Below are 23,061 nucleotides of genomic sequence, written 5' to 3' on the forward strand. Positions count from 1 at the left end.
GTGGCCAGGTCACCCTACTACTATAAATGTCGGGCAGGTTCGTTCCTTCAAATGACAAATCAGCTGGCTTAGAGTAACACATCTGGCATCTTCCCTGCCCTTCATTGTACCTCAGGCCAGCTATTGGCTCTATTCTCCAGCCATCTTTACACTTACATGGCAAACCCTGGTGGTGAAACCCCTCCTCTCTGCTCAGTCTTCTTCAGGATGACTATGCCTCTCCCACTCAGTGAAGCATGAAGCTGATGGAGCAGACCCAGAAACTTGCCATGGGGACAGATGCAGCCACCCCCTCAGAGTGCCTGAGCCCCACCAATCTTCACACCCATCCAAGTATAGGAAGGAAAGAAATATCTGTCTGCATGTGAGAATTCCACCAGGCCCATTGGGCATGTGTTTGTTCATGCCTGAAAGGCGGGAAAAAGAAAAAGTGAGAAACTTCCCTACTCAAACACTTCTGACACCAAATGTGTGGGTTTTCGCACACCAAGCAATTCTCCAGTTCTCAGTGGATGCTGACTGAGTGTCCTCCAATTAAATTAAATTCTGACACTAACTACAGAGAGTTAGAGCAGACCCCACAGGTTAAGGGTTCAGTCCCATAAGACTTCCTCCCCATTTCAGACACCAATCACAAGTCCCAGGTTGTCACATGTACTTCTGACTACCAGCTCTAAATTGGGAGTTCCCATGATTCCTTCCTGAAGTTCAATAATTTGCTAAAACTGTTCACAGAACCCAGAGAAAGAGTTTACTTACTATTAACCAATTTATTATAAAAAAATACAACTCAGGTATAGTCAAAAAGAAGAGATACACAAAGCAAGGGGGACAGAGCTGCCATGTCCTCTATGAAGGTATTGCTTTCCCAGCAAGTTGTGTTCACCAACATTTAAGCTTTTGGGCCCTGTAGTTTAGGGACTTTTATTGAGGCTTCTTCATATTAGTATGAGTAATTATTAAGTCAATCTCCAGCCCTCCCTCCCTGGAGGATGCGTGGTAGGGCAGAAAGTTCCAAGTTTCTAATCATGCGTTTGTCTTTCTGGTGACCAGCTCCCATCCTGAAGCTATCCAGGAACCACTAAGTGTTGCCTTATTAGAACAAAGACACGCTTGTCATCCAGGAAATTCCGAGAGATTTAGTAGTTCTGTGTCAGGCACTGGAGTCAAAGACCAAATATTAGAAAAACGAGATGCTCCTAGCACCCCTATTGCTCAGGAAAATACAAGGGTCTTAGGAGCTCTGTCAAGAACCCAGGTTAGAAACCAAATATATAGTTCTTATTTTTGTCACAATGCTCATTCGTTTCTCCATTTAAGAGGCATCTCAAGTGTTACTAGCACATTTCTCTTCTATGTCCTAGTAGAATCCTTTCCCTTCTTCTCCTGTACCCTATAGTAAGGGTGTCCCTGGGTCCCTATCCACTGTGTAAAAGGAGTAGAACATTTCCCCCAAACCACTAAGCAGCCTTAATTGTTTCCTTCAATTCTTTCTTACAGATAGGCCTTGGAAATACTAGAAAGCCTTGGAACAAAGATACAGCGGGGAGGAACAGAGGTGGCTGCCCCTGCGTCTCTCACACCTGCCCTCCACACCCTCACCTCCACTGTGTCTAAGCTCAGGAGCTACCCAAGCCACACAGCAGGTGCCCAGCCATGGAATGAATAAGGAAGCTGATACAGAAACGTTGTGGTTGGGAGTATCTGAGGGGTGTTCCCGATACGAGATAAAGAAGACAAATAGTACTCATGTCTGTGCTCTGTGGATATGTGTTTACTCTATCCAAACCTACCCTTGTTCTCCCCTCCTTCACAGGCTGCCCCAGACCATCATCGTACCTCGCTGCGACCCAACAATGCCCCTGACTGCACATGTGCACTGTTTCTGAACTCAACAACAACTGAACAAAACAGATAACACCCATCACCAACACACATCCTTCCAGCAACAACTATCCACTCAAATCTGCCAAAGATTCTTTTCCTTGGTATAAGAATACAACCGTTTCTGGGATTTTTTTTTTTTTAAATGTACTTAATTCTATGTAAACAATGCTGGAGTTCCATGCAAATGCAGCAAGTGTACGAGAGGGTTTTTATAGCATGAGCACGTATCTATTGCAAATCAATTTCCCAGCTTGCATGCATTTCAGCTCTTACGATGACATTTAACATCTACAATGCTTCTGCAAGGACATTTCTACATCAAACTTCCTCTAGAAAATCCTCATGACTTTGAGTTTTGGGTACAGGACCAGCCTACAGGGCGATGGTTACAAACTCCTCAGTGTTGTGTTCTGATTTTTGAAAGAGAAAGGGGTTACATTTGTAACGTTCCTTCATCATGAAAAATGATGCTATACTTCATCTTTTATGTACTGCAGCTCATACCCAGAAACCATTGTTTCTGATGGATTCTATGGCAGAGTTCAGCATGGCCAGCACTCACTGGGGACCTACTATGTGTACAGCACCATACACACAGTTAAGTAGTGTGGGAATTTAGAGAGAAGGAGAGAGACAATCTGGTTGGGGGGAGGGGGTGGATATGCAAACGAGTGGCCAGAATGGAAAAGCAGCATGAAATAAGTGTCATTACAGAGATTCAAGCAAGAGGCACTATTAAATGGGCCAGTGACTCCATCTTGGTGAATATACAAGCAAACTCTGGGGAGAAGATAGCATTTGTACTGAATCTTGAAGACCACTGAGTTATCAGCAAGAGCTAGAACTGGGGCTTCCATATTTATTAAGAATCACAAGACAAACAAATGAAGAAACGAAAACTCATAGACACAAACCACAGTTTAGTGGTTACCGGAGGGGGAGGGAGAGAGGGTGGTAGATAAGGGTACAGGGTAGATAAGGATCAAATACTATATGGTGATGGAAGGAGAACTGACTCTGGGTGGCAAACACACAATGTGAGATACAGATGATGTGTTGTACAATTGTACACTTGAAACCTATTCAATTTTACTAACCTTTGTCACCCCAATAAATTTAATTTTTAAAAAAAGAATCATATGAAGGGGAGGTAGAGGGAGCTTGTTTAAAACGTAGATTACCTGGCATCATCGCCAAGTATTCTGATTCAGTATTTCTAGGATAAATGGCATTTTTTTAAGCATTGCAGGTGATTCTGAGGCAGGTGGTCCAGGACCACACTGTGCACTGGCATAGAGGCTGCGTGGAGGGAAGAAATGGTAGACAAGGTAGGAAAGGTAGGATGGGCCCAGATCACAGAGAGCTTTGAAGGCCATGCTGAGGAGGTTGGACTTTATTCCACAAGCAATGGAGTGTCACATCTGTGTTTTAAAATGGTTCCATCCTGCTTGAAATATTTAAAATATTCCAGCCTCTTTTAAAAGTACAGTGTCTAGAACAATCTACATGCTGGAGGAATATACTAGAGAAATAGTAAGTTCACGGGCCGGCCCAGTGGCTCAGGTGGTTGGAGAGCCGTGCTCCTAGCACCGATGGCAGGCTGTGGGCTGCCGTGGGCTGCCGTGGGCTGCCATGGGCTGCCATGGGCTGCCAGGAGCGGCGGTGGCCAGCGTGAGTGGCCAGCAGCCATCGTGAGTGGTCGGCAGCCGGCGAGAGCTGCCGTGAACAGCCGACCGACTGCCTCCAAAAGGGAAGAGCGCAAGGCTCATAATACCAGCAGGGCCAGGGAGCTGTGTCCTACACAACTAGACTGAGAAACAATGGCTTGAACCAGAGTGGGAGCAGGGGGAGGAGAAAGAAGGGGGAAAAAAATAATAATAAAGTCAAGGAATTCATTTAAAAAAAAAAGAAAATCATAGTAAGTTCACTTAATGATTTAATGTTTTATTTTAATGGAGAGCTATTGGTTGGATGAGTAAGCAGGAATGAATTGGGATGACTGCTGGGGCACCTCTGCTTGAAAAAAGATACAAATCTCGGAGGCTATAGGATCCGTATAGTTATGCTTTTCCTCTTTCTTCTCCTTTGCTTAAAGGAGTAAAGGAAACAGGTGCTGTAAACTGGGAAATTGAGACAAATTATGTGTTACCCGACTTCTTTTAGAAATGTAGCAACCCTAAGAAGTGTAGTCTATCAGTAAGAGAGGCACAGACACAAATGTGTCAAATTTGACTGTGAGTTAGAGCACCCTGGAAACTCATTTAAACTACAGATATCCTTCCTGATGAGCAGGTCTCAAACCTTTGGCTTCAGGACCCCTTTCTTAAAAATTATCGAGGACCGCAAAGAGCTCTTTTTTACTATGACTTATATCCACATATATTTATTATATTAAAAATTAAAACTAAGAATTTAAAAATATTATTAATTTCAAATAATAAGCTATTACATGTTGCTATAAATAACCTTTAATAAAAAATAACTATGCTTTCCTTATCAAAAAGCTTTATTGAGAGGGGTGGCACTGTTTTACAATTTTGCAAATGTCCTAAATGTCTGGTTTCATAGAAAACAGCTGGATTCTCATATCTACTTCTCCATTCAGTCTGTTACTATATCACACGTCATGTAGCCTCTGGAAAACTCCTCTGTACATTCAAGGGAGAATGAGAGAGAAAAAGGTAAATAACCTATTAGTTTTATTATGAAATTAGTTTGGACTTCATAGGTCTTCTGAACCCAGTCTCCAGGAGCCCTGGGGATCTCCAGAACACACCCTGAGAACAACTGCTCTCTAAATTCCATGGATCCGACATGTGATTAGGACATGTGATACAGGCAGCCAGGTTGGAGGAAACACTAGATGATACCCATTTGAAACCCTGAAATACCAAGTGTTACACAAATCCACACTGACTAGGAAGATGTCAGTAAGTAACTGTTTAGGATCAGGAGACAGAACCAACATTAGTTTAGATTAGATTAAGCAATTGTGGATGAAGATGAATGAGGAAAATGTCAGAAAGTACCTAAAATTTGGTTTCTTTAAATTTTGCTCTAGAGGAGTTCACGACGTTACTGTGCATCAAAAAAGGCCCTTTTAAAAAAAATCAGAACGTTTATTTTAAAATACAGCTATCTGGGCCCTACTTCAAAAGATTTTTGTATTAGAATGGGGATAGGGGCTGGACAAAGGGAGTTTTAACCAACTCCACAATGTTTAGGAACCTCTGCTGCTGATCATATGTTTAGGTTTTGTTATGTAATAAAAAGGCTATCCAATTTCGTTAAGATGACATTCATTTTTATTTTTATTCCTAAATAAAAATGTCTTCCTGGGATTCCGTCTATATCTGAAAGATGGCTAACTGTTAAAAATCATTCCATAATTTAAATATTACAGGCATTGTACCTTTATTTCCTACTGGGAAATACGGGCTTTTTCATACATTCTATTTTTTAAAACCTAATTCTAAATTAAAAGGATAGAAATACCACTGTGATTCATAAAAAAGAATCAATTCTTTGTTTCCATAATAAACTTTTAAAAGAGTTTGTTCCTAATGGAAACTCATTGTTACTGAATAAAAATCTTCTGGAGGAAAAAAGTACCTTCATATATAATCTACATTGGGGATGCAAATTGTAGAGAAACAGACACCAAAGGATTTGCATTTAATCAAATCTAAAGCAAGTCATTTCAGAAGCATCACTACCATGCACAGAAGCCTTTCCCATCAGTATCAGGCTGACCTTTCCAGGAGATCAAGGAGAATACGCCATTCACCAGAAACCCTACGTTGCCATTAAGAAAGAAATTCACGAGAACCATCCACTATGGAAAGTGGTGAGTCAATGTCAATTATTAAAATTAGAAAAAAAAAAGACTTTAATAATCCAAATGTTTATTTTTGATATCACAAAATCATAACATAAAGCAAAGGACAAGAAGAAATACCTTTAACTCTGTCTAGGACACATAAAAATATAAAAATACAGACCAGGGACCAACAATTTAGAACTCTTGGTAACATTTTCGTAATTCTAGTCATATTTAATTACTAATTGTTAGATTTACTTTGCTGCATAGAGTTCAGGTATGTACTTATTCTGAAACATCAACTCTATTGAACATTATTTTTATAAAATGAGGACTTGGATTTTAAAGCATTCTTTTTCAGTATAGTGAACTTTTATGTTAAATGTAACAACTTTTAGTTAACCTTCAATTTTAAGAAAAGTGCAGAAGAAGAATTCGCATTTATATAGAACCAGAAACAGCTTTTATTCATGCATCTTGCTTTAAGCTCTTAGGCTAAAAATGAAGGACTTTCCAGATACAGAAGATAAGGAAGAGTTTGAGCCACTGTTTCATTAATTCAAACTATAGATCTTTCTCAGTTTGTTCACTCTGAAGATACAGATGTTAGTGTCAACATAGAATTTGTTTAGGAACAAATCTGAGATTAGAAAGTTAGCATTTTAAATGTGAATAAATAATGACAGGAGAAATATTTCAAAATGTGTTGTAAAATACCTTAAAAGAAAAAATAGTATTTTTTAAAACATCACAGCTTTTCAAAGTCTGATCTCAAAAAATAAGAAGATAGCAAGAGCCATAAATGCATCTACGTTCTGCAGCATGGAATTGGTTATTGACAGAAATACTAAGATTTGGGAGCCTGCTATGAGGCTTAAAATGTGGAAGAAAAGGTTCGCTTGTGGATGCCTGCTGTATTGGCAAACCAAACTTCTACAAAATCCTAACAGCTTCACTAATTTGGCCTCACTACTCCTTTAAAAGTTTCAGTCTTTATTCCAGTTGAGGTTTCATAAGTGGTATATATTAGTTTCTGCTTAATAATTAATATTTTGAACATTTCAAAATTGGTAGCTGAACTTGCCTTTCCTTGTATTCTTATGGAAGTTTCCCATAATGAAATTAATGTGATGTCATTTCCCCAAATCAGAAGTGGAACCACAAATGCTGAACTTCTAAAGGGTGGGGACCTATATCAGATTCCTCAGTGGGTATCTGCCTCCTCTTGTTGAGGGGACTCTGATCCTCAGCAAGGCAGGCTGAGCTGGGTTAGTGGCTTCAGGAGCAGGGCACCCACAGAGCCGAGCCACATGGCACACCAACACCCTGCATTGCCACTGGGCTGTTCAGAACTCATTCTTAGCACTTCCCTGACCCGCAGAAATAGAACCAGCATGGACACCGTCCACCAATAAGCCACCATTCGGGATTTTTATTCTGCTCTGTCTTGAGTAGTAGTGTGCTTACATTCTGTACCTTGAGAGTCTACTCTTCAGAGATACATCACCTATTATCTTAAATCCGCCATTGTCTAATGATGTAATTCAAAATGCGAATTGTTCTTTTCTCAATTTACAGCATGGTTTTTTGCTGTATTTTGTTGTTGTTGTTGTTTTGAACTACCGCTTTATTTCCATGTAACAAAAACCTGTTTAGAGTCTCTATAGAATTTAAAAGCAAAAAAAAAAAAAAAAAGTATTCCAAAGAATAGAATGTCATCAAAAAATAATAAAATAAGAAAGTGCTTCAAATTCCATAAATGTATTTGATATTTAATAACTAAAAGCAGTTTAGGAATTACCTATGTTTTAAATATTCAATTTCAGAACATAGAGTTTGATTTGATACAGAAAATGTTTACTTTTCAAAAACAATATGAAAGCATCAGCGCCTTTCACTGTACTATGGGCCAAATTCAGCAAAGTAAACAGGAGGAATAAGGAGAGGACGTGACTGAGACAATTTGCTGCATATATACGTATATACAGTCATAATACTATAGTACAAAATTTTTTTCCAAATTCTAGAGGTTAAATTGATTCTTATTAATAAATTTGCTTGTATTTTCTCTCCGGAAACACATGTCTTTGTTTTCTCAACAACTGATCTGAATGCAAGTTTGTATCTAGAGTATTTGAATAAAAACTCTTCACCCTCTCCTGGTTTATGCAGGTGTGGAGTCTTTAAATAGACACAATGCACAGGGAAAACAATGTTTGGGAGTAGGAATACTGGTAACATTTTAAACCTCTAAATATCACTCCTCTCCAAAAAAGGAGGGCAGGGTAGGTTAAGGCACTGTCAGAATTCTCAAAAACATGAAGAATATTATAGATGATCATTTAAAGAATTTGTGCTGTGTTCCATTGTTTAGTTACAATTTATTTTAATTCACCTGATGTGCTATGCAAACTGTTGGTATTTTCTCTTTTGTACTACAGCTTCAGAACATGGTTTATCCCGACTGCCCCTGTTTAGTCACCACCAGAGAAAAGGTTTCATCCCCACCTCTTGTGAAATTGCTCTCCCAACTTTTAAAAAAGATCTGTACCTTTCCAAACCTTATGGTTTTCTGGGCCTTCATTTTCCTTAGCTTCTCTGAGGCATTTTATTTACTTCACAAATATTTATTGAACACCTACTAGGTGCCAGCTACCTGACACCACGGGTTATTCCTCTTTCTCTATACTCCCTCTTTCTTTCATTTCCCTGATGCTACCACTCTGGTACATTACCCGCCTACATTTCTGACCTCCCCTCCCCCATGCCCCCCTCAACATTCCCTGTCCCCTGCCTTCCTCTGAGCATCAGAACTGCAGCATTTTCCTGAGATTCAGTGCTTGGATCTCTACTCTTCTTTTGATACAAAGTCTTCCTTGGAGAACTTGATTTCCATAGCTTTAATTACCATCGTTTCAGAGCTATTTCGTAGATGTACAATTAAGCCACCGCACTCACACTAGTTCCTTACCCTTTCTACACGTGCCTTGCTCCTTCCTGCCTCTGCTTTTGCTCATGCCATGCCTGATGTCTGCAATACCTTTCTTCCTCCTCCTAACCCATCCACATCCTTCGAAGTCCAACCTAAGTCCCATCCCTTCCCACAAAACGTCCATCAACAATTCAAAGTGTACTCTTCCCCTCCCGTACTCTTTCACATGTGAATGTCTTATTTCTCTCACTAAAATAGGATCTCTTTGAGTACATCTGTTATGTGTTCTAAACTTATTTTGCATCCCCTGTGGCATATATAGCCCCAAACTTTGCACTAAGTTGGTGCCAACTAGTACGTAAGACTGATTGTTTTATGACAAAACTTCAGAAGTGTTGATCTGGTTACTTGCCATCTCATGAACTTTATCCTTCTATTTATTACCATGTGGTTATTTGTTAAACTTATTTAGAATAGGTGTATTTCCTCTAGGCTTTTTGGCATACACATAAAGCATAAATAGGCATTCAAATTGAAATCATCAATTAAAAAGCCCTTCCGAAAAAAAGTGAAACCAAGACTGCCAACACACAACAGATCCAGCGTGATCCTCTTCAACTCCCACCCATTTCTCCTTCTCATTCCTAAGTCCACAGCCAGCATCAACCAGTCAGATGTTTCCCTTTTTGCTCAGCCAGGGATGCCTAGGCTAGACTTGGCCCCCACCTCCACAGAAACCATATACAGTCCTTACTCTTTTGTATACCTGTGGTTCTCAAACTTCAGAGAACATCAGTCTCCTGGAGGGCTTATTAAAATACAGATTGCTGGGCCCCCACACCTAAGCTTCTGACTCAGTACATCTGGAGGAGAACCTGAGAATCTGCATGTCTAAGTTTCTAGCTGCTGCTGCTGGTCCCGAGATCAGACTTCAAGGACCACTGTTGTGTATTCTCCCTTTGACTTGTCTATCTGGCTTTGTCCTCTGCCGTGTTCTGACATTTTGTACTTGAGTCATTCTCCTACACCAAGCTGCTTCTAGGGGCACTAGAGGTGTCTTAGTCACTGGGCTTTCCACCCAGTTGCCACTCTCCCCTGCCCTTCTTTGTTCCAGTTTCAGTGGCTGAGAGCCAATTTGTCCCTCGATCCCAGTTTCTTGCTTCCTTTTTAAAACATACTTCCACCATTTTCTCCCTCTTTGCTAAATCTTTAGCCCCTTCCTCTGTCCTGTTTAAATATCCTCAAATTTAAATATCCTCAAATTTAAATACCCTCAAATATCTACCCATAGGTAGATATAAAAACATAAGCAAACCTCTCCTTGACCCTGGAGTTCTCTCCAACTATCATCCAACCTCCTGCTTCCCTTTCTCATTCAAACTTCAATAAGAAGTAGTTTCTTTCCCTGTCTCCACCTTTTCCCTTGACATTATTATCTGTAAGGAGAGAGTATTGGGAGAGGAGATCAGACATATGGAACAAGATTCTAGCTACCCAACACGTCCAAAATTGCCACTGCTGAAGTCTAACACCAATACTGAATTGAAAGTATTGGATGTTTTGCTGTCTTCATCTCCCTGGATCATTCTGCTGCATTTCATACTTTTTCCTTCTTTCTTGAAATCTCTTCCCCTGAATTCTGTGATGACATATTTCTCTGGTTTTTTTCCTGGTTCTTCTCCAGCCGTTTCCTTCTTCTTCTTCAGAGGTCCTCTCTTCCTCTGACAACTCTTCAAGTGGGGATGTTCCCCAGGCTTCCGTCTTTAGCCATTGAGTCCAGAGCTTTCCAACCAGTGTGTCAAGAATTGGCGTTGTAGGAGTTCTCAAGATATTGATTCTCACAGCCCTTGGGAGTAGCATGGCCTTTTTTTTCCAATGTGCCAGACACGTTGTCTCTATGTGTGCCATCATGGGCCTCTACCTTTCAAACTGTTCCCAAGAAATTTCGTTCATTCTCTTTCTTGGTTTCATTACAATCAACATGCTGACTCTGGACCTCATGTTCCAGACTAACCCCATGGTGGAAACTTGAGAATCACCCTTGACTCTTCCCTCTCCTTTCCCTCCCACATCTAAATAATTTCCAAATCTGTCTGCTCCTTGCTCTCCTATTTATCACTACTCTTGCTGGAATTACTCTAGAATCCCTACAGTTTTGTGATTCTGAAGTCCACCCCCTTCACACAGAAGCAGGAAAAGTCTATCTAAAATGCAAGTCTAACCACACTATGCCCATGCTTAAAAGCCTGCAATGGCTCAGTACTGATAGGATGAAGTCCAAACGCCCTTGCACACAAGAAACTTCATCACTGAGCCCTATTCACTTCGTTTCCACAGGCTCTCTTCCTACCACTAACTCCTTCACACTCCTCTTTCTACTCTTGCTCTCTATGCCTGAAAGCTCTTGCCCATTTTGCCATCGCCACACACCCTTACCTCGGTTCAGGAGTCACCTTGACATCCTTAACTCCCTCCCACCCTCACAAGGCATTGACACTTTCTGTGTTTTTCCGAATATCCTAGTCATATTTCTCTTGTACTTAGCACATTTGCGTTATAATTATTTTGTAAGTATTTCTCTCCTCCCACCCAACAGCTCACAATGCCTGATACAGAAAACACTCGGTAAATAATTGGTGACTCGCTTAGGCTTTCCTAAGAGAGAAGACATCACACACAATTCTAGGAACACTGATTCCTTTGGAACAAACATAAGGTCATTAAGCTTCAAATCTGAGGCTGATTTGAAAGAATACTTCAAGTCTCTTTAATTAAAAGATATGTAGACCAAATCCTGTCAAAATTAGACCCAAAGGACCATTCAAATAACTTTATTTTGCTGAAATCAGATTGTGTGTGGCTTTACTTGAATTAAATAATACATTGTCTTGGAAACTAGATATTTTTTTCTCCTTCATTTTGTACAGGCATTTTGTGTAAACTTGGTAGTTTTCAAAGCATTTTCCCGTACATATCTTATAAAACTCTGAAGTCAGCTATGAGGTGATTATTATGCCTACTTTACAGATGAAGAAAATGGGGCTGAGGATCGTGATTTTCCCAAATCAGTGACTAATGCATGGTTGTGTAGTACCGACTCCCAGGCCAACAGCCTTTTGTATTCAACCCATCACTCTGTCTGTGGTTTGGGTTTGGTTTCTTCTTTTCATTCTCTTTGTAATGAGATTTGACTCCTAAGTCAAATATATCCCAGACTATCTACAAATTCAACTAGAGAATATTTTTGGTTATATACTTAATGCATATATATGCGTATGTTAGTATGTTCTGCCACACACACTGGTGCTGGATTCTGTGCCAGCTGAAATGTCTGGTAAGCCAGCAACACTTCAATGAATTGAAACCATCCAACCTTCTACAGAACAACAATTTCAGAGTTAGAAAATATCTTATCATTCCTCTAGTTCAACTACTAATTCAGTGCTTAAATAGTTTCTATACTAATCCAAACAAAAAGTTCTCCTGTTTTTGCTTGATCATCCTTAGTGACGAGGAGCTCACTCTCCCTAGAAGCAATGTTGCCAATTTCAGAACCTTGAGGAAACATAGTCTGTTATCTCTCTGTAATTTCCTCAGGGTAAAAATGGCAATTTTTTGTGGTCGTTAGAGCTACAATTAGACCTACATCTGGATCTCAGCTACTAAGTCACCTGATAAGTAGCTATGAGAGCTTGGCAAAATAGCTTAGCCCCCAACATCAATTTCTTCATCTGTAAAATGGATCAAATGAAATAATACATGTAAATTGTCAAGCACTATAATATGTTCAATAAGTATATGTGGTAAGTGCTTAATAAATATTTGTTAAATGAATGAATGACTCTTCCCTTATCCTTGCCTAGTTTCAACTCAGCAACTCCTCATGTTGAATCACTGTATTTTCAAAAATAAAAAATACATAAATTAGTACAGTAAACAGAAACAAATGACTTTCTTCTTAGGAACATAATCTTCTTAAAACAGTCCCGTTGACCTGCTCACCACTTTAAGTAGAATTACTATGCAGCAGGAATACTGTCTCTCTGTAACCTGAATCATGCAAATCTAACTTTTGCGTCATGTAATAAGAAGCATGATTTCCAATTGCATCCAATCCCTGATCTTGTGATAGAAGCATAAATTTTAAGTATTCCTGGAGTAAGTCTTAACAAACCAGAGTACAAAAAAAAGAGAACATTTTGAAGAGCTGTTGTGTAGAAGACGGAATAATAGTGTTTCACTTATGCAGAGCTTGGATGAGTTTCTGTCAAGGACCAGGATGGGACTGAATGACCTCTACTGAAGTCACTTCAAATTCAAGTCTATCATTCTAACGAGAAAATAGCATGATAATTATCAGCCCTGCATACCTTCCTCCAGAGGTTCCCCTAATCACTCTGTCCGCATTTGATTGTTACTATTCCATCTGCTTCAGTCCCAGGAGACTACAGCAAACGAGTGTATCAAGGTGTGCGAGTGAAGCACACAGTCAAAGACCTACTGGCAGAAAAGCGATCCAGGCAGACAAGCAACTCAAGATTTAATGTAAGTCTCAATTTAATACAGTCTGTAGTCTTTGGGGCTTTAAGTCCTCTATTAAGGTTAGTTCTCCCCTCTCCCTTTATCTACACACCAATTTCTCACCTCTTGAGTCTGGTATTCTCGATCACAAAGCCCTCCTTCAACTGGCACAAACAATAGAATTACTATTATTAACACTATGGCACATCTGTCAAGCCACAAGCAAACATTCCAAGAGCTCTACTAAGAACTTACTGGCTGGCAATAGTAGCAATGAAAGAATAATGCGTCCTTTTTCTTTTCCCCCAGTCAGGAATTAACAAAGGCTCAGTCGGTGCAAACAATGCTGGCCTTCATCCACGTTATTCTAAACCTGATAAGAGAACTTAGAAAAATCCTCTCTGTAAAATGCAAAGTCAGATAGTAAAATCCTAGTAGGAGATGTCTTAAATCTAAAACATCTATCTGCCATCCGTGTCTTCATCAATAGCACCATTCTATGCTTAAAACGTTTATGTACCTACACAAAATGATTCTAGAATAGAAATAGCAATTGGCTGTCAAAGATGGGTATCTAATCATTTTTCTATCAGGTAAAACATAACATAATCATTATTCTATTAGGTAAAACATAACATGAATGTCAGGCATGAATGCTGGGTGCAGGACCTGAGAGCAGAAGGCCAGGAATATCTGAGACAACCATGTACAGTACCTAGAATTCCCAGTGTGTCTGCTCAGTGGGTGCTGGGTCTCCCCATGTGTCTGCTCAGAAATTTGGCACCACAGTCAATGCTGTTCTCAAATTAAACTTGTAGAATTTATTTCAAGTGAGCTACCCCAGATTCAATTCCTCCCATCCAACAACACCTTTTCTGTACATTTGCTGCCTCCCTTTCTTTTAAACCATCTCCTCTCTTCTAGTGCAACAAACAGAGCTTAGCTGATAAAGAGACATCTAAAGATTTGGCTCCTTGTCTGCTCCTAGTGCAGTGTTTCTCATAATGCCTGCTCAGAATCATCAGTGTGTGTTAAAAATATCCAAACCAATCTAGCTGAGAGAAAGAGAGAGAGAGAGAGAGAGAGAGAGAGAGAGAGAGAGAGAGAGAGAGAGAGAATTCAGAGTCTTCTCTCAATGAACCACAGCTTCAGGGAAGTAATGTGAATTGCTTGGCCGCCACTATAACTAAAATTGTGAAAATTCCAGGCATGCTGTCAATTAGGAAGACACGAGTCACAATGAGAATAAAACCATAAACGAGGAGCAGATACTGTGTCTGCCTGATGTGCGTGAGGATATAACTCACCCCTTGGAGTGTCATCAATACCTGTATGCAAATGATAAGGCCCTATACCCGACAGAGTTACATAAAAATACAAGAAGGTATATATCCAAATGGTAGATATAAATATAGTTTTCTTTAAAACATTGCTTAACATAACTTCTTGTTCAAGATCTGTGACTATCACATAGTGTGTTTTCTTCATTTTTGATAAGTTTTTACTTTTAAAGAGCTACAACCACATAAGCATAATTAATAATAAGCCACATTATTTGGTTTAATTTTAACATGCAGCTTCCTGGTCCCTGTCCCATGTCTATTAACACAGTTTTTGGGCTGGAGCCAAGGAATGGCCATTGGTAACAAGCTCCTTTAGGTGATTCTTTCCCATGGAGCAAAGAGCAAAGCATCCAATCCTCACACACCACAGCCGAGGCTCTTATCGCTCCCCAGATAGGAATTTGTTGAGTATTTCTACTGGCCCCGTGACACTGAAAGCACAGGACTGAAGGCTAAAGACAAAAGACCAGCCAGCATGGCCATGTGATATGAAGTCTGTAATGCTATTTACATAAGGACAATTTAAAGTGCACTTCCTTCTGTGTTATCTCATTTGATAAACATACTAATCCTGTGAGACTGATATTTATGGCGTTTCCCATTTAACAGATTAAAAAGTTGAGAACAAAAGAAAGGAAGTGATTGTTTTCAAGCTGCACAGTTAGCAAGTGACAGGTTTTCTGATTTCTAATTCCATATTCCTTTTAAAAGGAAAGATCAATGTGGGCTAGAGTGGAAAAATCTCAGATTCATGCTGTCTTCATTTGAGCTGCCGTAACAAAATACCACAAACTGGATAGCTTACACTTCTCACAGTTCTGGAGGCTGGAAGTCTAGATCACGGTGGCAGTATGGTCGTATTCTGGTGAAGACCCTCCTCCAGGCTGCAGACTTCTTGTTGCGTCCTCACATGGTGGGAGGGCCTAGGGAGCTCTCTAGTGTCCCTTTTATAAAAGCATTACTCCCATTCATGAGGACTTTGCCTTCATGATCTAATCACCTCCCAAAGTCCCCACCTCCTAATACCATCTCATTGGGCATTAGCATTTCAACATACGAATGGGGGGGGGGACACAAACATTCATATCATAGCACATGCAAACAAAGAAAATCAAAACATAAGAAAATATATTATGTAGAAAGAACTTCTAGTGCTAGAAATGTGCAAACCAGCTCTGACTATGGCACTTAGTCTCAGGCATCAGGTGTGTCAGCCGTATGAACTTAGCCTTTACCTCATGTTCACGTACATTATCCAATGTCTAAACGCTGGTATCTTACTCTCATCCTCACTTCAATGACCTTTTAAATTTGGGTACTTAAATGCATATAAACTCGAAGTGTGGTTATTTGGAATTTAGGTATCTCCAAGAATTGACTTGACTGCCTACCTGCTTATGTTTTACCTTCTCAACCACTATTCTAGAATATCTGTATATTCCAAGAAGGATATCATATTCATTAATCATCCATTCTTAATGACCTATTTCTGTGCCTGTTGCAAATGCAACCCAATGAGCAGGGATTCTGGTGACTCACATTACTGGTAGGCACTTTGGGGGGCTCTAATTGCATGGGTAATACTGAGACTACCTCTTATTCTTTATACCAATGCACTAGGTGAAAATGAGTCAGATATCTCAGATCATTTCTTAAAAGCTATCCTTAGAGGTTTTCAAAATTTGCTACTGACAACATAGACAATAACCAGTCAAAGGCTAACGTGAGGAGATTGGAAGCCCTACCATGCAGTTTTACCTTACATATTGTGCTAGGCCAGAAAAATGAACCTCCCAACATCCTACGTCAGATCCCTGGACCCTCTGAATGTTGCCTTATGTGGCAAAATATGTGATAAAGTTAAGAATCTTGAAAGGAGACACTTACCCTGGATTATCCGGGTGGGTCCCAAATGTAATCCCTTGTTCCCTTGTAACAGGAAGTTTGAGGGACACACACACAGAGGTGAAGACACACAAAAGAGGAAGAGGCAATATGATGACAGAGGCAGAGGTTGGAGTCAGGCAGCCCCAAGTCAAGGAATGTAGACAGCCACCAAAATCTGAAAGAGGCAAGGAATGTGTTCTCCCCCGAAGTCCCACAGGGAGCACAGCCCTTCCAACACCTTGATTTGGATTTCTGGCCTCCAGATCCGTGGAAAATAAATTTCAGTCCTTTTAAGCCACCTTTTTGTGGGAGTTTGTTACAGCAGCCCTAGGAAGCTAATACACATAATACACATAACTGTCCCCCTGAATGAGTATCCTTTAGGAAGCTCCTATTCGATGTCCAAATTGCTGCCCTGTTCCTTGTGGCAATACTTTGATAAGTTTATACTTGGCTGTGTTGTTCCACAATTTCTGTCAAGGACATCTGTTTTTGATACAATGAAATGTTTCTCACATCTTTGCAGTACGAATTAAGGGGTGGGGGGATATCCCTTGCATCAAAAAAGACTTTCACCAGACTGGATTTAAAACCACTTCTGTACATTGTAACCATAGCTCTGTGGTTTCACACTATTATCATTGATATCTGTTTTTAAGTAATGGCTTTTCTCTTTCTTTCTCATGTTACTGCTATTCTTTACTATACTACTAGGTCTTCTCCCAGAATATTTAAGATATGAGCCATTCACCAACATCTAGTACCAAAAAATGTATAATTAAACTTTGGATGTAGGTTTATGTTGTATTTTTTTCAATTACATTATTTCAGTTGAGTTCCAAAAAAGCTAATCATCGAAAAATGTTAATAACATCACAAAAGTCAATGAACTCTGAATCATCTACAGTAAAGAAAAAAGAGAATAACAAGGAGAAGCAATATACACCTAACAACCACAAGTTTTCAGTTTGCTTTGTAATTCAATGAAAGATTTGCAGGCTATTGAGCTTTCTAATCAAGTTTTTCTTAAGCTATTATAAAGATTGATTTGAAATCATTGAATATACAATAGCTGGCATGAGGGGGAAAAATTTTAACTTGCTGAGTAGGATAAAAATCAGTTTGGAATTAAAATTATGTAGTTTGGGGAGATTAAAAATTGGCCTGGGAATCAGAGTCTGATGTTCAATCTAATTTTTTGGTTTATGGACATGCTAATAGCTAGCCTGCTCTGCACATTCATCAAAAAGCTATAGTGAGGAACAATAAGGAAATAGCTTTGAAAGTTATTTTAATATTCCACATGAAGATGAGGAAAAATAAGCGAAGATTTGTGGTTGTTTTGGAAAATCTGAACTGAGGAAAATGTTGAGGAGGTATAGCCCAAGTGGGAAATATATTTGGGTTATATTAAACTTGAATTATACCTATTATACATAGACAGATCAAAATTTAACTTTTTCCACTTGGCATCATTCTTTTATACCAACCTCAAGTGTTTGCTTCTCAAATCATAATTACTTACAATTATTTTCTCTTTCTATATTTTCCCAAATCCTTACATTTAAATTACCTGCTAAAATCTCAAGGACACATAGGTTAAGACCATATTGTCAGCAGGACATCTTGGTTAAAATCTTTCCTAATTATTTTTGGGAGGAAACCATTGTAAGTACAGAAAGAAGATGACAATAGTATATACTGATGGGAAAATTTGGAGGAACAGACGGTAAATAGGTGCCATATCGTGCATTTATGGCACAGAGTAATTGAACATGTTTGATCTTTGTTGAGAGGTGTAAACCCTAACTGCAGAACAGATGTGCATTGCCTAGCTCCATCCCTAATAACTGTCTGTCTTTCCATCAGGACTGCTAGTTAGAAGTTTGTTTAGTTATATATCCAGCTGCTATTTTGTGGCACCAATCACAGGCATTCTCCAGTTACTTCCCAGTGTAAACATTGTGATGTCCCTATCTGTAATTTGCATTTGGATTTCTTGAGAAATATAAAAAAAAAAAAACACACACACACACACAATTGGAAACTGTATATTGCAATATCTCAGAATGTATTTGATTTCCCTGAAGCTTTGGAAGATGCATCCAAGACATCTCTTCCACACCAAAAGAGAAATTGCTCCTTCTTCAGTCTGTTTGAACCCCTCCTTCTGGCTGTCAGTGGTTTCGGACAATTTTTTCTCCTCTCTGGGCTTCAGTTTCCTTATCGGTAGAAGTAGAGAGTTGAGTCCCTCCCATGTCAGTATTCAATTTTAATACCCAACTTTAAAAAGTTTATCCCATTCCTTTATCTTCTTTATTATTGTTATTCATATTTCAAATGTTCCCATTTCACTGATTAGGATGTAAAATAGCTCTGACTTTCTGAGAATTCACTCATACCCAAGGTGAAGCATCTTTGAACTGATGTTTCAGATCACTCCATCATCTGGTAACCTACACTTAGGTTGCGTGAAGTTCATCATCTAAGACACTGGCAGCATAGCATGGTGAAGAGTTTGGGCTCTGGATCCAGATGACCCGAATGGCAGCTCTACCATTTGCCGACTGTACAATAACTTAATCTTGTTGTTAAAGGAAGAAACTAGAACCGCCTTGCAAGGTTATCATAAGGGTTAGATTTAATATTTGTCAAGGACTTGGCACACGGTTATGTGCTCAATCAATGTTATTGCTATTAAATACTGACTGAATGCAAACAACGTTTGAATTCAAAGTGATGTAAGGAATTATTCGACCTGAAGAAATGTACAGTCTAGCTGTGGAAGAACAAATTACACATGAAATAAGTAATTAAAAATAAAAAGATGGGTTTGCTCCAGTCGGAACGTGTGATCATGGCCATCAATGAGCACTGTGGAGGTTCAGAAGAGGGTGAGCAAAGTGTGGACAGGGTGGGTGGGAGAAGACTTTTTGGAGGAGGAGGAGCTTTGAGCTAAAATTTGAAGGTAGAAGATAATTCAGGTGAGCAGTGAGGAGGATGGAGTCCAAACAAAACGCATGGAGTGGTCTAGAAAGAGAGGTGGTACTCTGTTGTGACATGCAGTGGGTGGACCAATTTGGTCTGCAGGGTGAAGTGAAAGAGACGGTAGAGAGTTCTGGCCTGGCACATGACCCTTCAAAATTCAGTTCTGGTCTTGCCTGCTAAGATCTCTCAGATATTCTCCTTTGCTCCCAGAGCCTCCAGGATATTTATCTGCTAAAATATTTATTATATTGCCCTATAACTGCTTGTTTCTTAAATCTCTCTCCCAACAGACTAATGTCTTTCAATTTCCGTTTATTCCTTTTGGAGTCTCCAGTCCAAAAGAAATAGCAAGGTGATAGAATGGAGCTTGCGTTTATGAGTCAGACAGACTAAGGATCTGACTCTATTGTGTGAAAGTGGCCTAATTTCTCTGGGCCTCAGTTTCCTCCTATGCAAATGGAGATAGTGATCCCATACAGTTGGCATGAAAATGAAATTAGATAGTGTATATGAAGCCCCTGGTACCGCTGTTACATGGCATGTTGTAAGTGCTTGGCAAAAGGCAGCTTTTATAGTTTTTATAGTACCTGGAACATGGTAGCACTTAATGCTAAATAAGCGTTACAATAAAAGTATGCTGCACAGATGTAGGTATCCACAAGACTGTGGCCAGCTCTGAATAGCAGCCTTGGGCATTAGATACTCCTGTTTTCATTACTATAGATTCTAACATTACATACGTAAGTCAAGCCATTAGAAAGGCCACTGGGTGACTTTTGTAGGTTTGAAATATTGATTCACTGTGCGGAACGAAACAATAAAACAGTAGAAGCCACAGTTAGGAAACTTATTTTTATTCTGACTAAGCAATGTCACCCTCCTCCTTTCTGCAAGATAACATGGCTAGAGGTAAAGTTCCAACTTGGGGCGTTTCATTAAGATAAATTCAACTGCTCCCATTCTGCAGTCATAAATATCCAAAGACTTAACCACTCTTGGATAACAAATCACGTATTACACTTACGCATCATGGACTACTATTATATGAAAACTCCAGCCTCAAAAGGCAGGAGAAGGAAAGAAAAGTCTTAACATTTTAGTCAGGATTTGCCACCTATTTACCGACTTAATGAGTATGCTCCTTTTTTAAGCCTACATTACCTCAACTACAAAGGATCATATAATCTCATGTGTGGTGCAGATGGGAGGAGACTGGTTCTCACAGTGTTTTTAATGTGTCCTCTTCTCCCCAGTGGGTACAGCTTTTTCTCTTCCTGACTTCATAGCTTTACCTGACTTCAGAGCACGTCCCATTCACAGCCACCCCTACCCCCAACCTCCGAGGCCAAGCTGAACACCCTCTTTCTTCCGAGAATGGTAAATCCCCTTTTCTCTAGTTCAACTAGACTCTCGCAGATTGAGGTTGCAAAGGAAATAGGGAACAGAAAAATCACATAAAACACAAGAACAATTATGTGACATGCCAATGTTGTGACACTAACTGGTCGAAGATTGGCATGGGTGGGACAATTGGGATGACTTCTAGGACTGAGTCCCCTTTCATCACCTCAAATTTTCTCTGGGATAAATAATAATTCTTGAAAATAATAGCTATCTTCTAAAATAATAGCTACTTCTAAACTCTTAAATAGGAACTCCACACATATTTTCATTTATCCACATTTAAATGTATTTCATTTACCAACAAGAAGCACAACAGCCTTAAGAGGGTGGCACTCATCTATTTTTCAGATGCAAAAACTAAGACTCAGAAAGCAGTGAAGATAAGATTTGGACCCAGGTTTTTTGAACTCCAAGGTCTTCACTTTACCCAAAGTACTGACTTCTTAAATTTACATTTCTGGTCCAGGGAAGAACTAGCTTTGGAAAAACCACTTCGCTCAGGTCCTCTGCTCAATGCTCATCTTACACTTCACACTCCATACATTATGCTGGGCCCCAGATATGACTTTTGTTCACTCTCCACTTCATGTCTGTTTTCCCGCAGTGATTCTGTACCTGCTCAGATGATGCCACACCCAGCTCAAATCAGAACCCAAACCTTTCTTTCCTCCGATACCCAGACATCTAGATACCAGTTCTTAATTTCCTTCTAAAACCTATCTGTAGTTTGTCCCAGAACCTGCTTTCAGGTTATAGTTCCTCTCTGCCATTCCCCACCACTCCTGGACCCCTTAGTCTCTTAGGCAATTCGTGGTACTTGGCCTCCTCTGTAAAAGAGGAAAACATACCATTCTGACCTTACAGAAGCCTCTTTGCTGTTCTCCTAGAGGTCCCTAGGGCCTGCCTCCCCTACCCATTTTGCACTGACCTTTTCTTCTTGCCTGAAGCTTACTCTCCTGCTGTACCTTCTGATGAAGCATGACTTCTTTTCTGAATGTTGCCTACCTGACGTGAGAGGCTGGTATCCCATGGCTCACTCTTGGGACTGGAGGTAGAATGCAACTTCTCCCACTTGAGAAGGCAGAAACCATAATCAGCTCCCCTTTGAATGCTAGAAGAGATCCCTGAGCCCAAGAAAACATAGAGCTTACCAGCCCCATTGACCTGCTGTCTCTGGTGATCCACATTTTAGATGTTCTCCCAACCTCCTTGGTGTCCAGCGTTCGCTCATAATTTTACACTTTAAAGAATCGTATGCATATTCTTAATAAATATAATAGCCACTAAGGAAAGGGGAGGGTAATTTCCTTATGCTCTTATCTTCTTAGTAAAGTATGGGAAAAGATGGGGTGAGGGTGACCACCAACGGGCTCAATTCTTAAGTACTAAGCCAATTGTTAGTAGTCCATATAAAAGACATATATGGGAGCCTTTACTAAGATCAAAATTTAATTTTAATCAAGATATACCCTCCAAACCCTACTAAAACTTAAACAATTTATACATTGTGCTACTTCTCTTATCTAATGGTGGTGCTAAACAACAATGAAAAGGCCAAAAGAAGAAAGAAGCGGGACATAAATAAGGCTATAAACTGATTATTCATGCCTTAAATTTAGGGAGTTGGCCATACATAAATTCAAGGACAAAATCATAGCTATTGCAGCCATCACTATATTATCAAATCTAAGAACAGAGCACATATGTGTTATGTGGTTAGAGTAAGGGTAGGCTTTGGACAGACATCCCAAGCTCTGAAGACATATGAGTGCAAAAGTCTATACCACTGCCATCACAAGAAATGTTCATGCTCTCCTCTGATTTCTTATAATTTACCATAAAAATTATTTTTCATCTCTTCTACTCTCATAAACTGAACCCATCCTACAATGTGATCCAGCTTTAGTAAGATTTTCACACTTGCTTGGCCACAGCAAATGGTCATCAGATGGTCCAGTATGTGTCTACCTGCTTTGCTATTGTTTTATTTCTCTTATACTGTTATTTTTTTTTTTTAGCAGTACCTGGTATCTTTGTATGCAATTACTAAATTTCTTGGGAAAACCATAATTTTTCTTTAATAAATACACCTCATTTGCCCTTCCTGCTTTTTTTGGAATTGCGAGCAGAAGGATGTATTTATTGGTAATATTTTCAGGTTATTGATAAAGGGAAACTGTGTACCCTAGCACACTTTTTTGCTCACTCTCATAGCACAGTGCTTTGCATACTGCTTGTTAGCATTGCCAACTAACCCTCTTCATGAGGCCAGAAAGAAT

The 23,061-nt window shown here is 39.6% G+C and overlaps 1 protein-coding gene across 1 annotated transcript in view; it reads left to right on the forward strand.

The window, feature by feature from the left end:
* The first annotated feature begins 5,653 nt into the window (after nt 1-5,653).
* POU2AF2 (POU class 2 homeobox associating factor 2) overlaps nt 5,654-23,061 on the forward strand; it is a 32,828-nt gene continuing 15,420 nt past the window's right edge. The window contains exons 1-2 of the mRNA XM_033121439.1: nt 5,654-5,734; nt 13,075-13,184. Of these exons, the coding sequence (XP_032977330.1) occupies nt 5,725-5,734; nt 13,075-13,184 (120 nt within the window). The 5' untranslated portion in view covers nt 5,654-5,724. The remainder of the gene's footprint in view (nt 5,735-13,074; nt 13,185-23,061) is intronic.

The sequence above is a fragment of the Rhinolophus ferrumequinum genome, chromosome 11 (assembly GCF_004115265.2).
Source record: "Rhinolophus ferrumequinum isolate MPI-CBG mRhiFer1 chromosome 11, mRhiFer1_v1.p, whole genome shotgun sequence".
NCBI lineage: Eukaryota > Metazoa > Chordata > Mammalia > Chiroptera > Rhinolophidae > Rhinolophus > Rhinolophus ferrumequinum.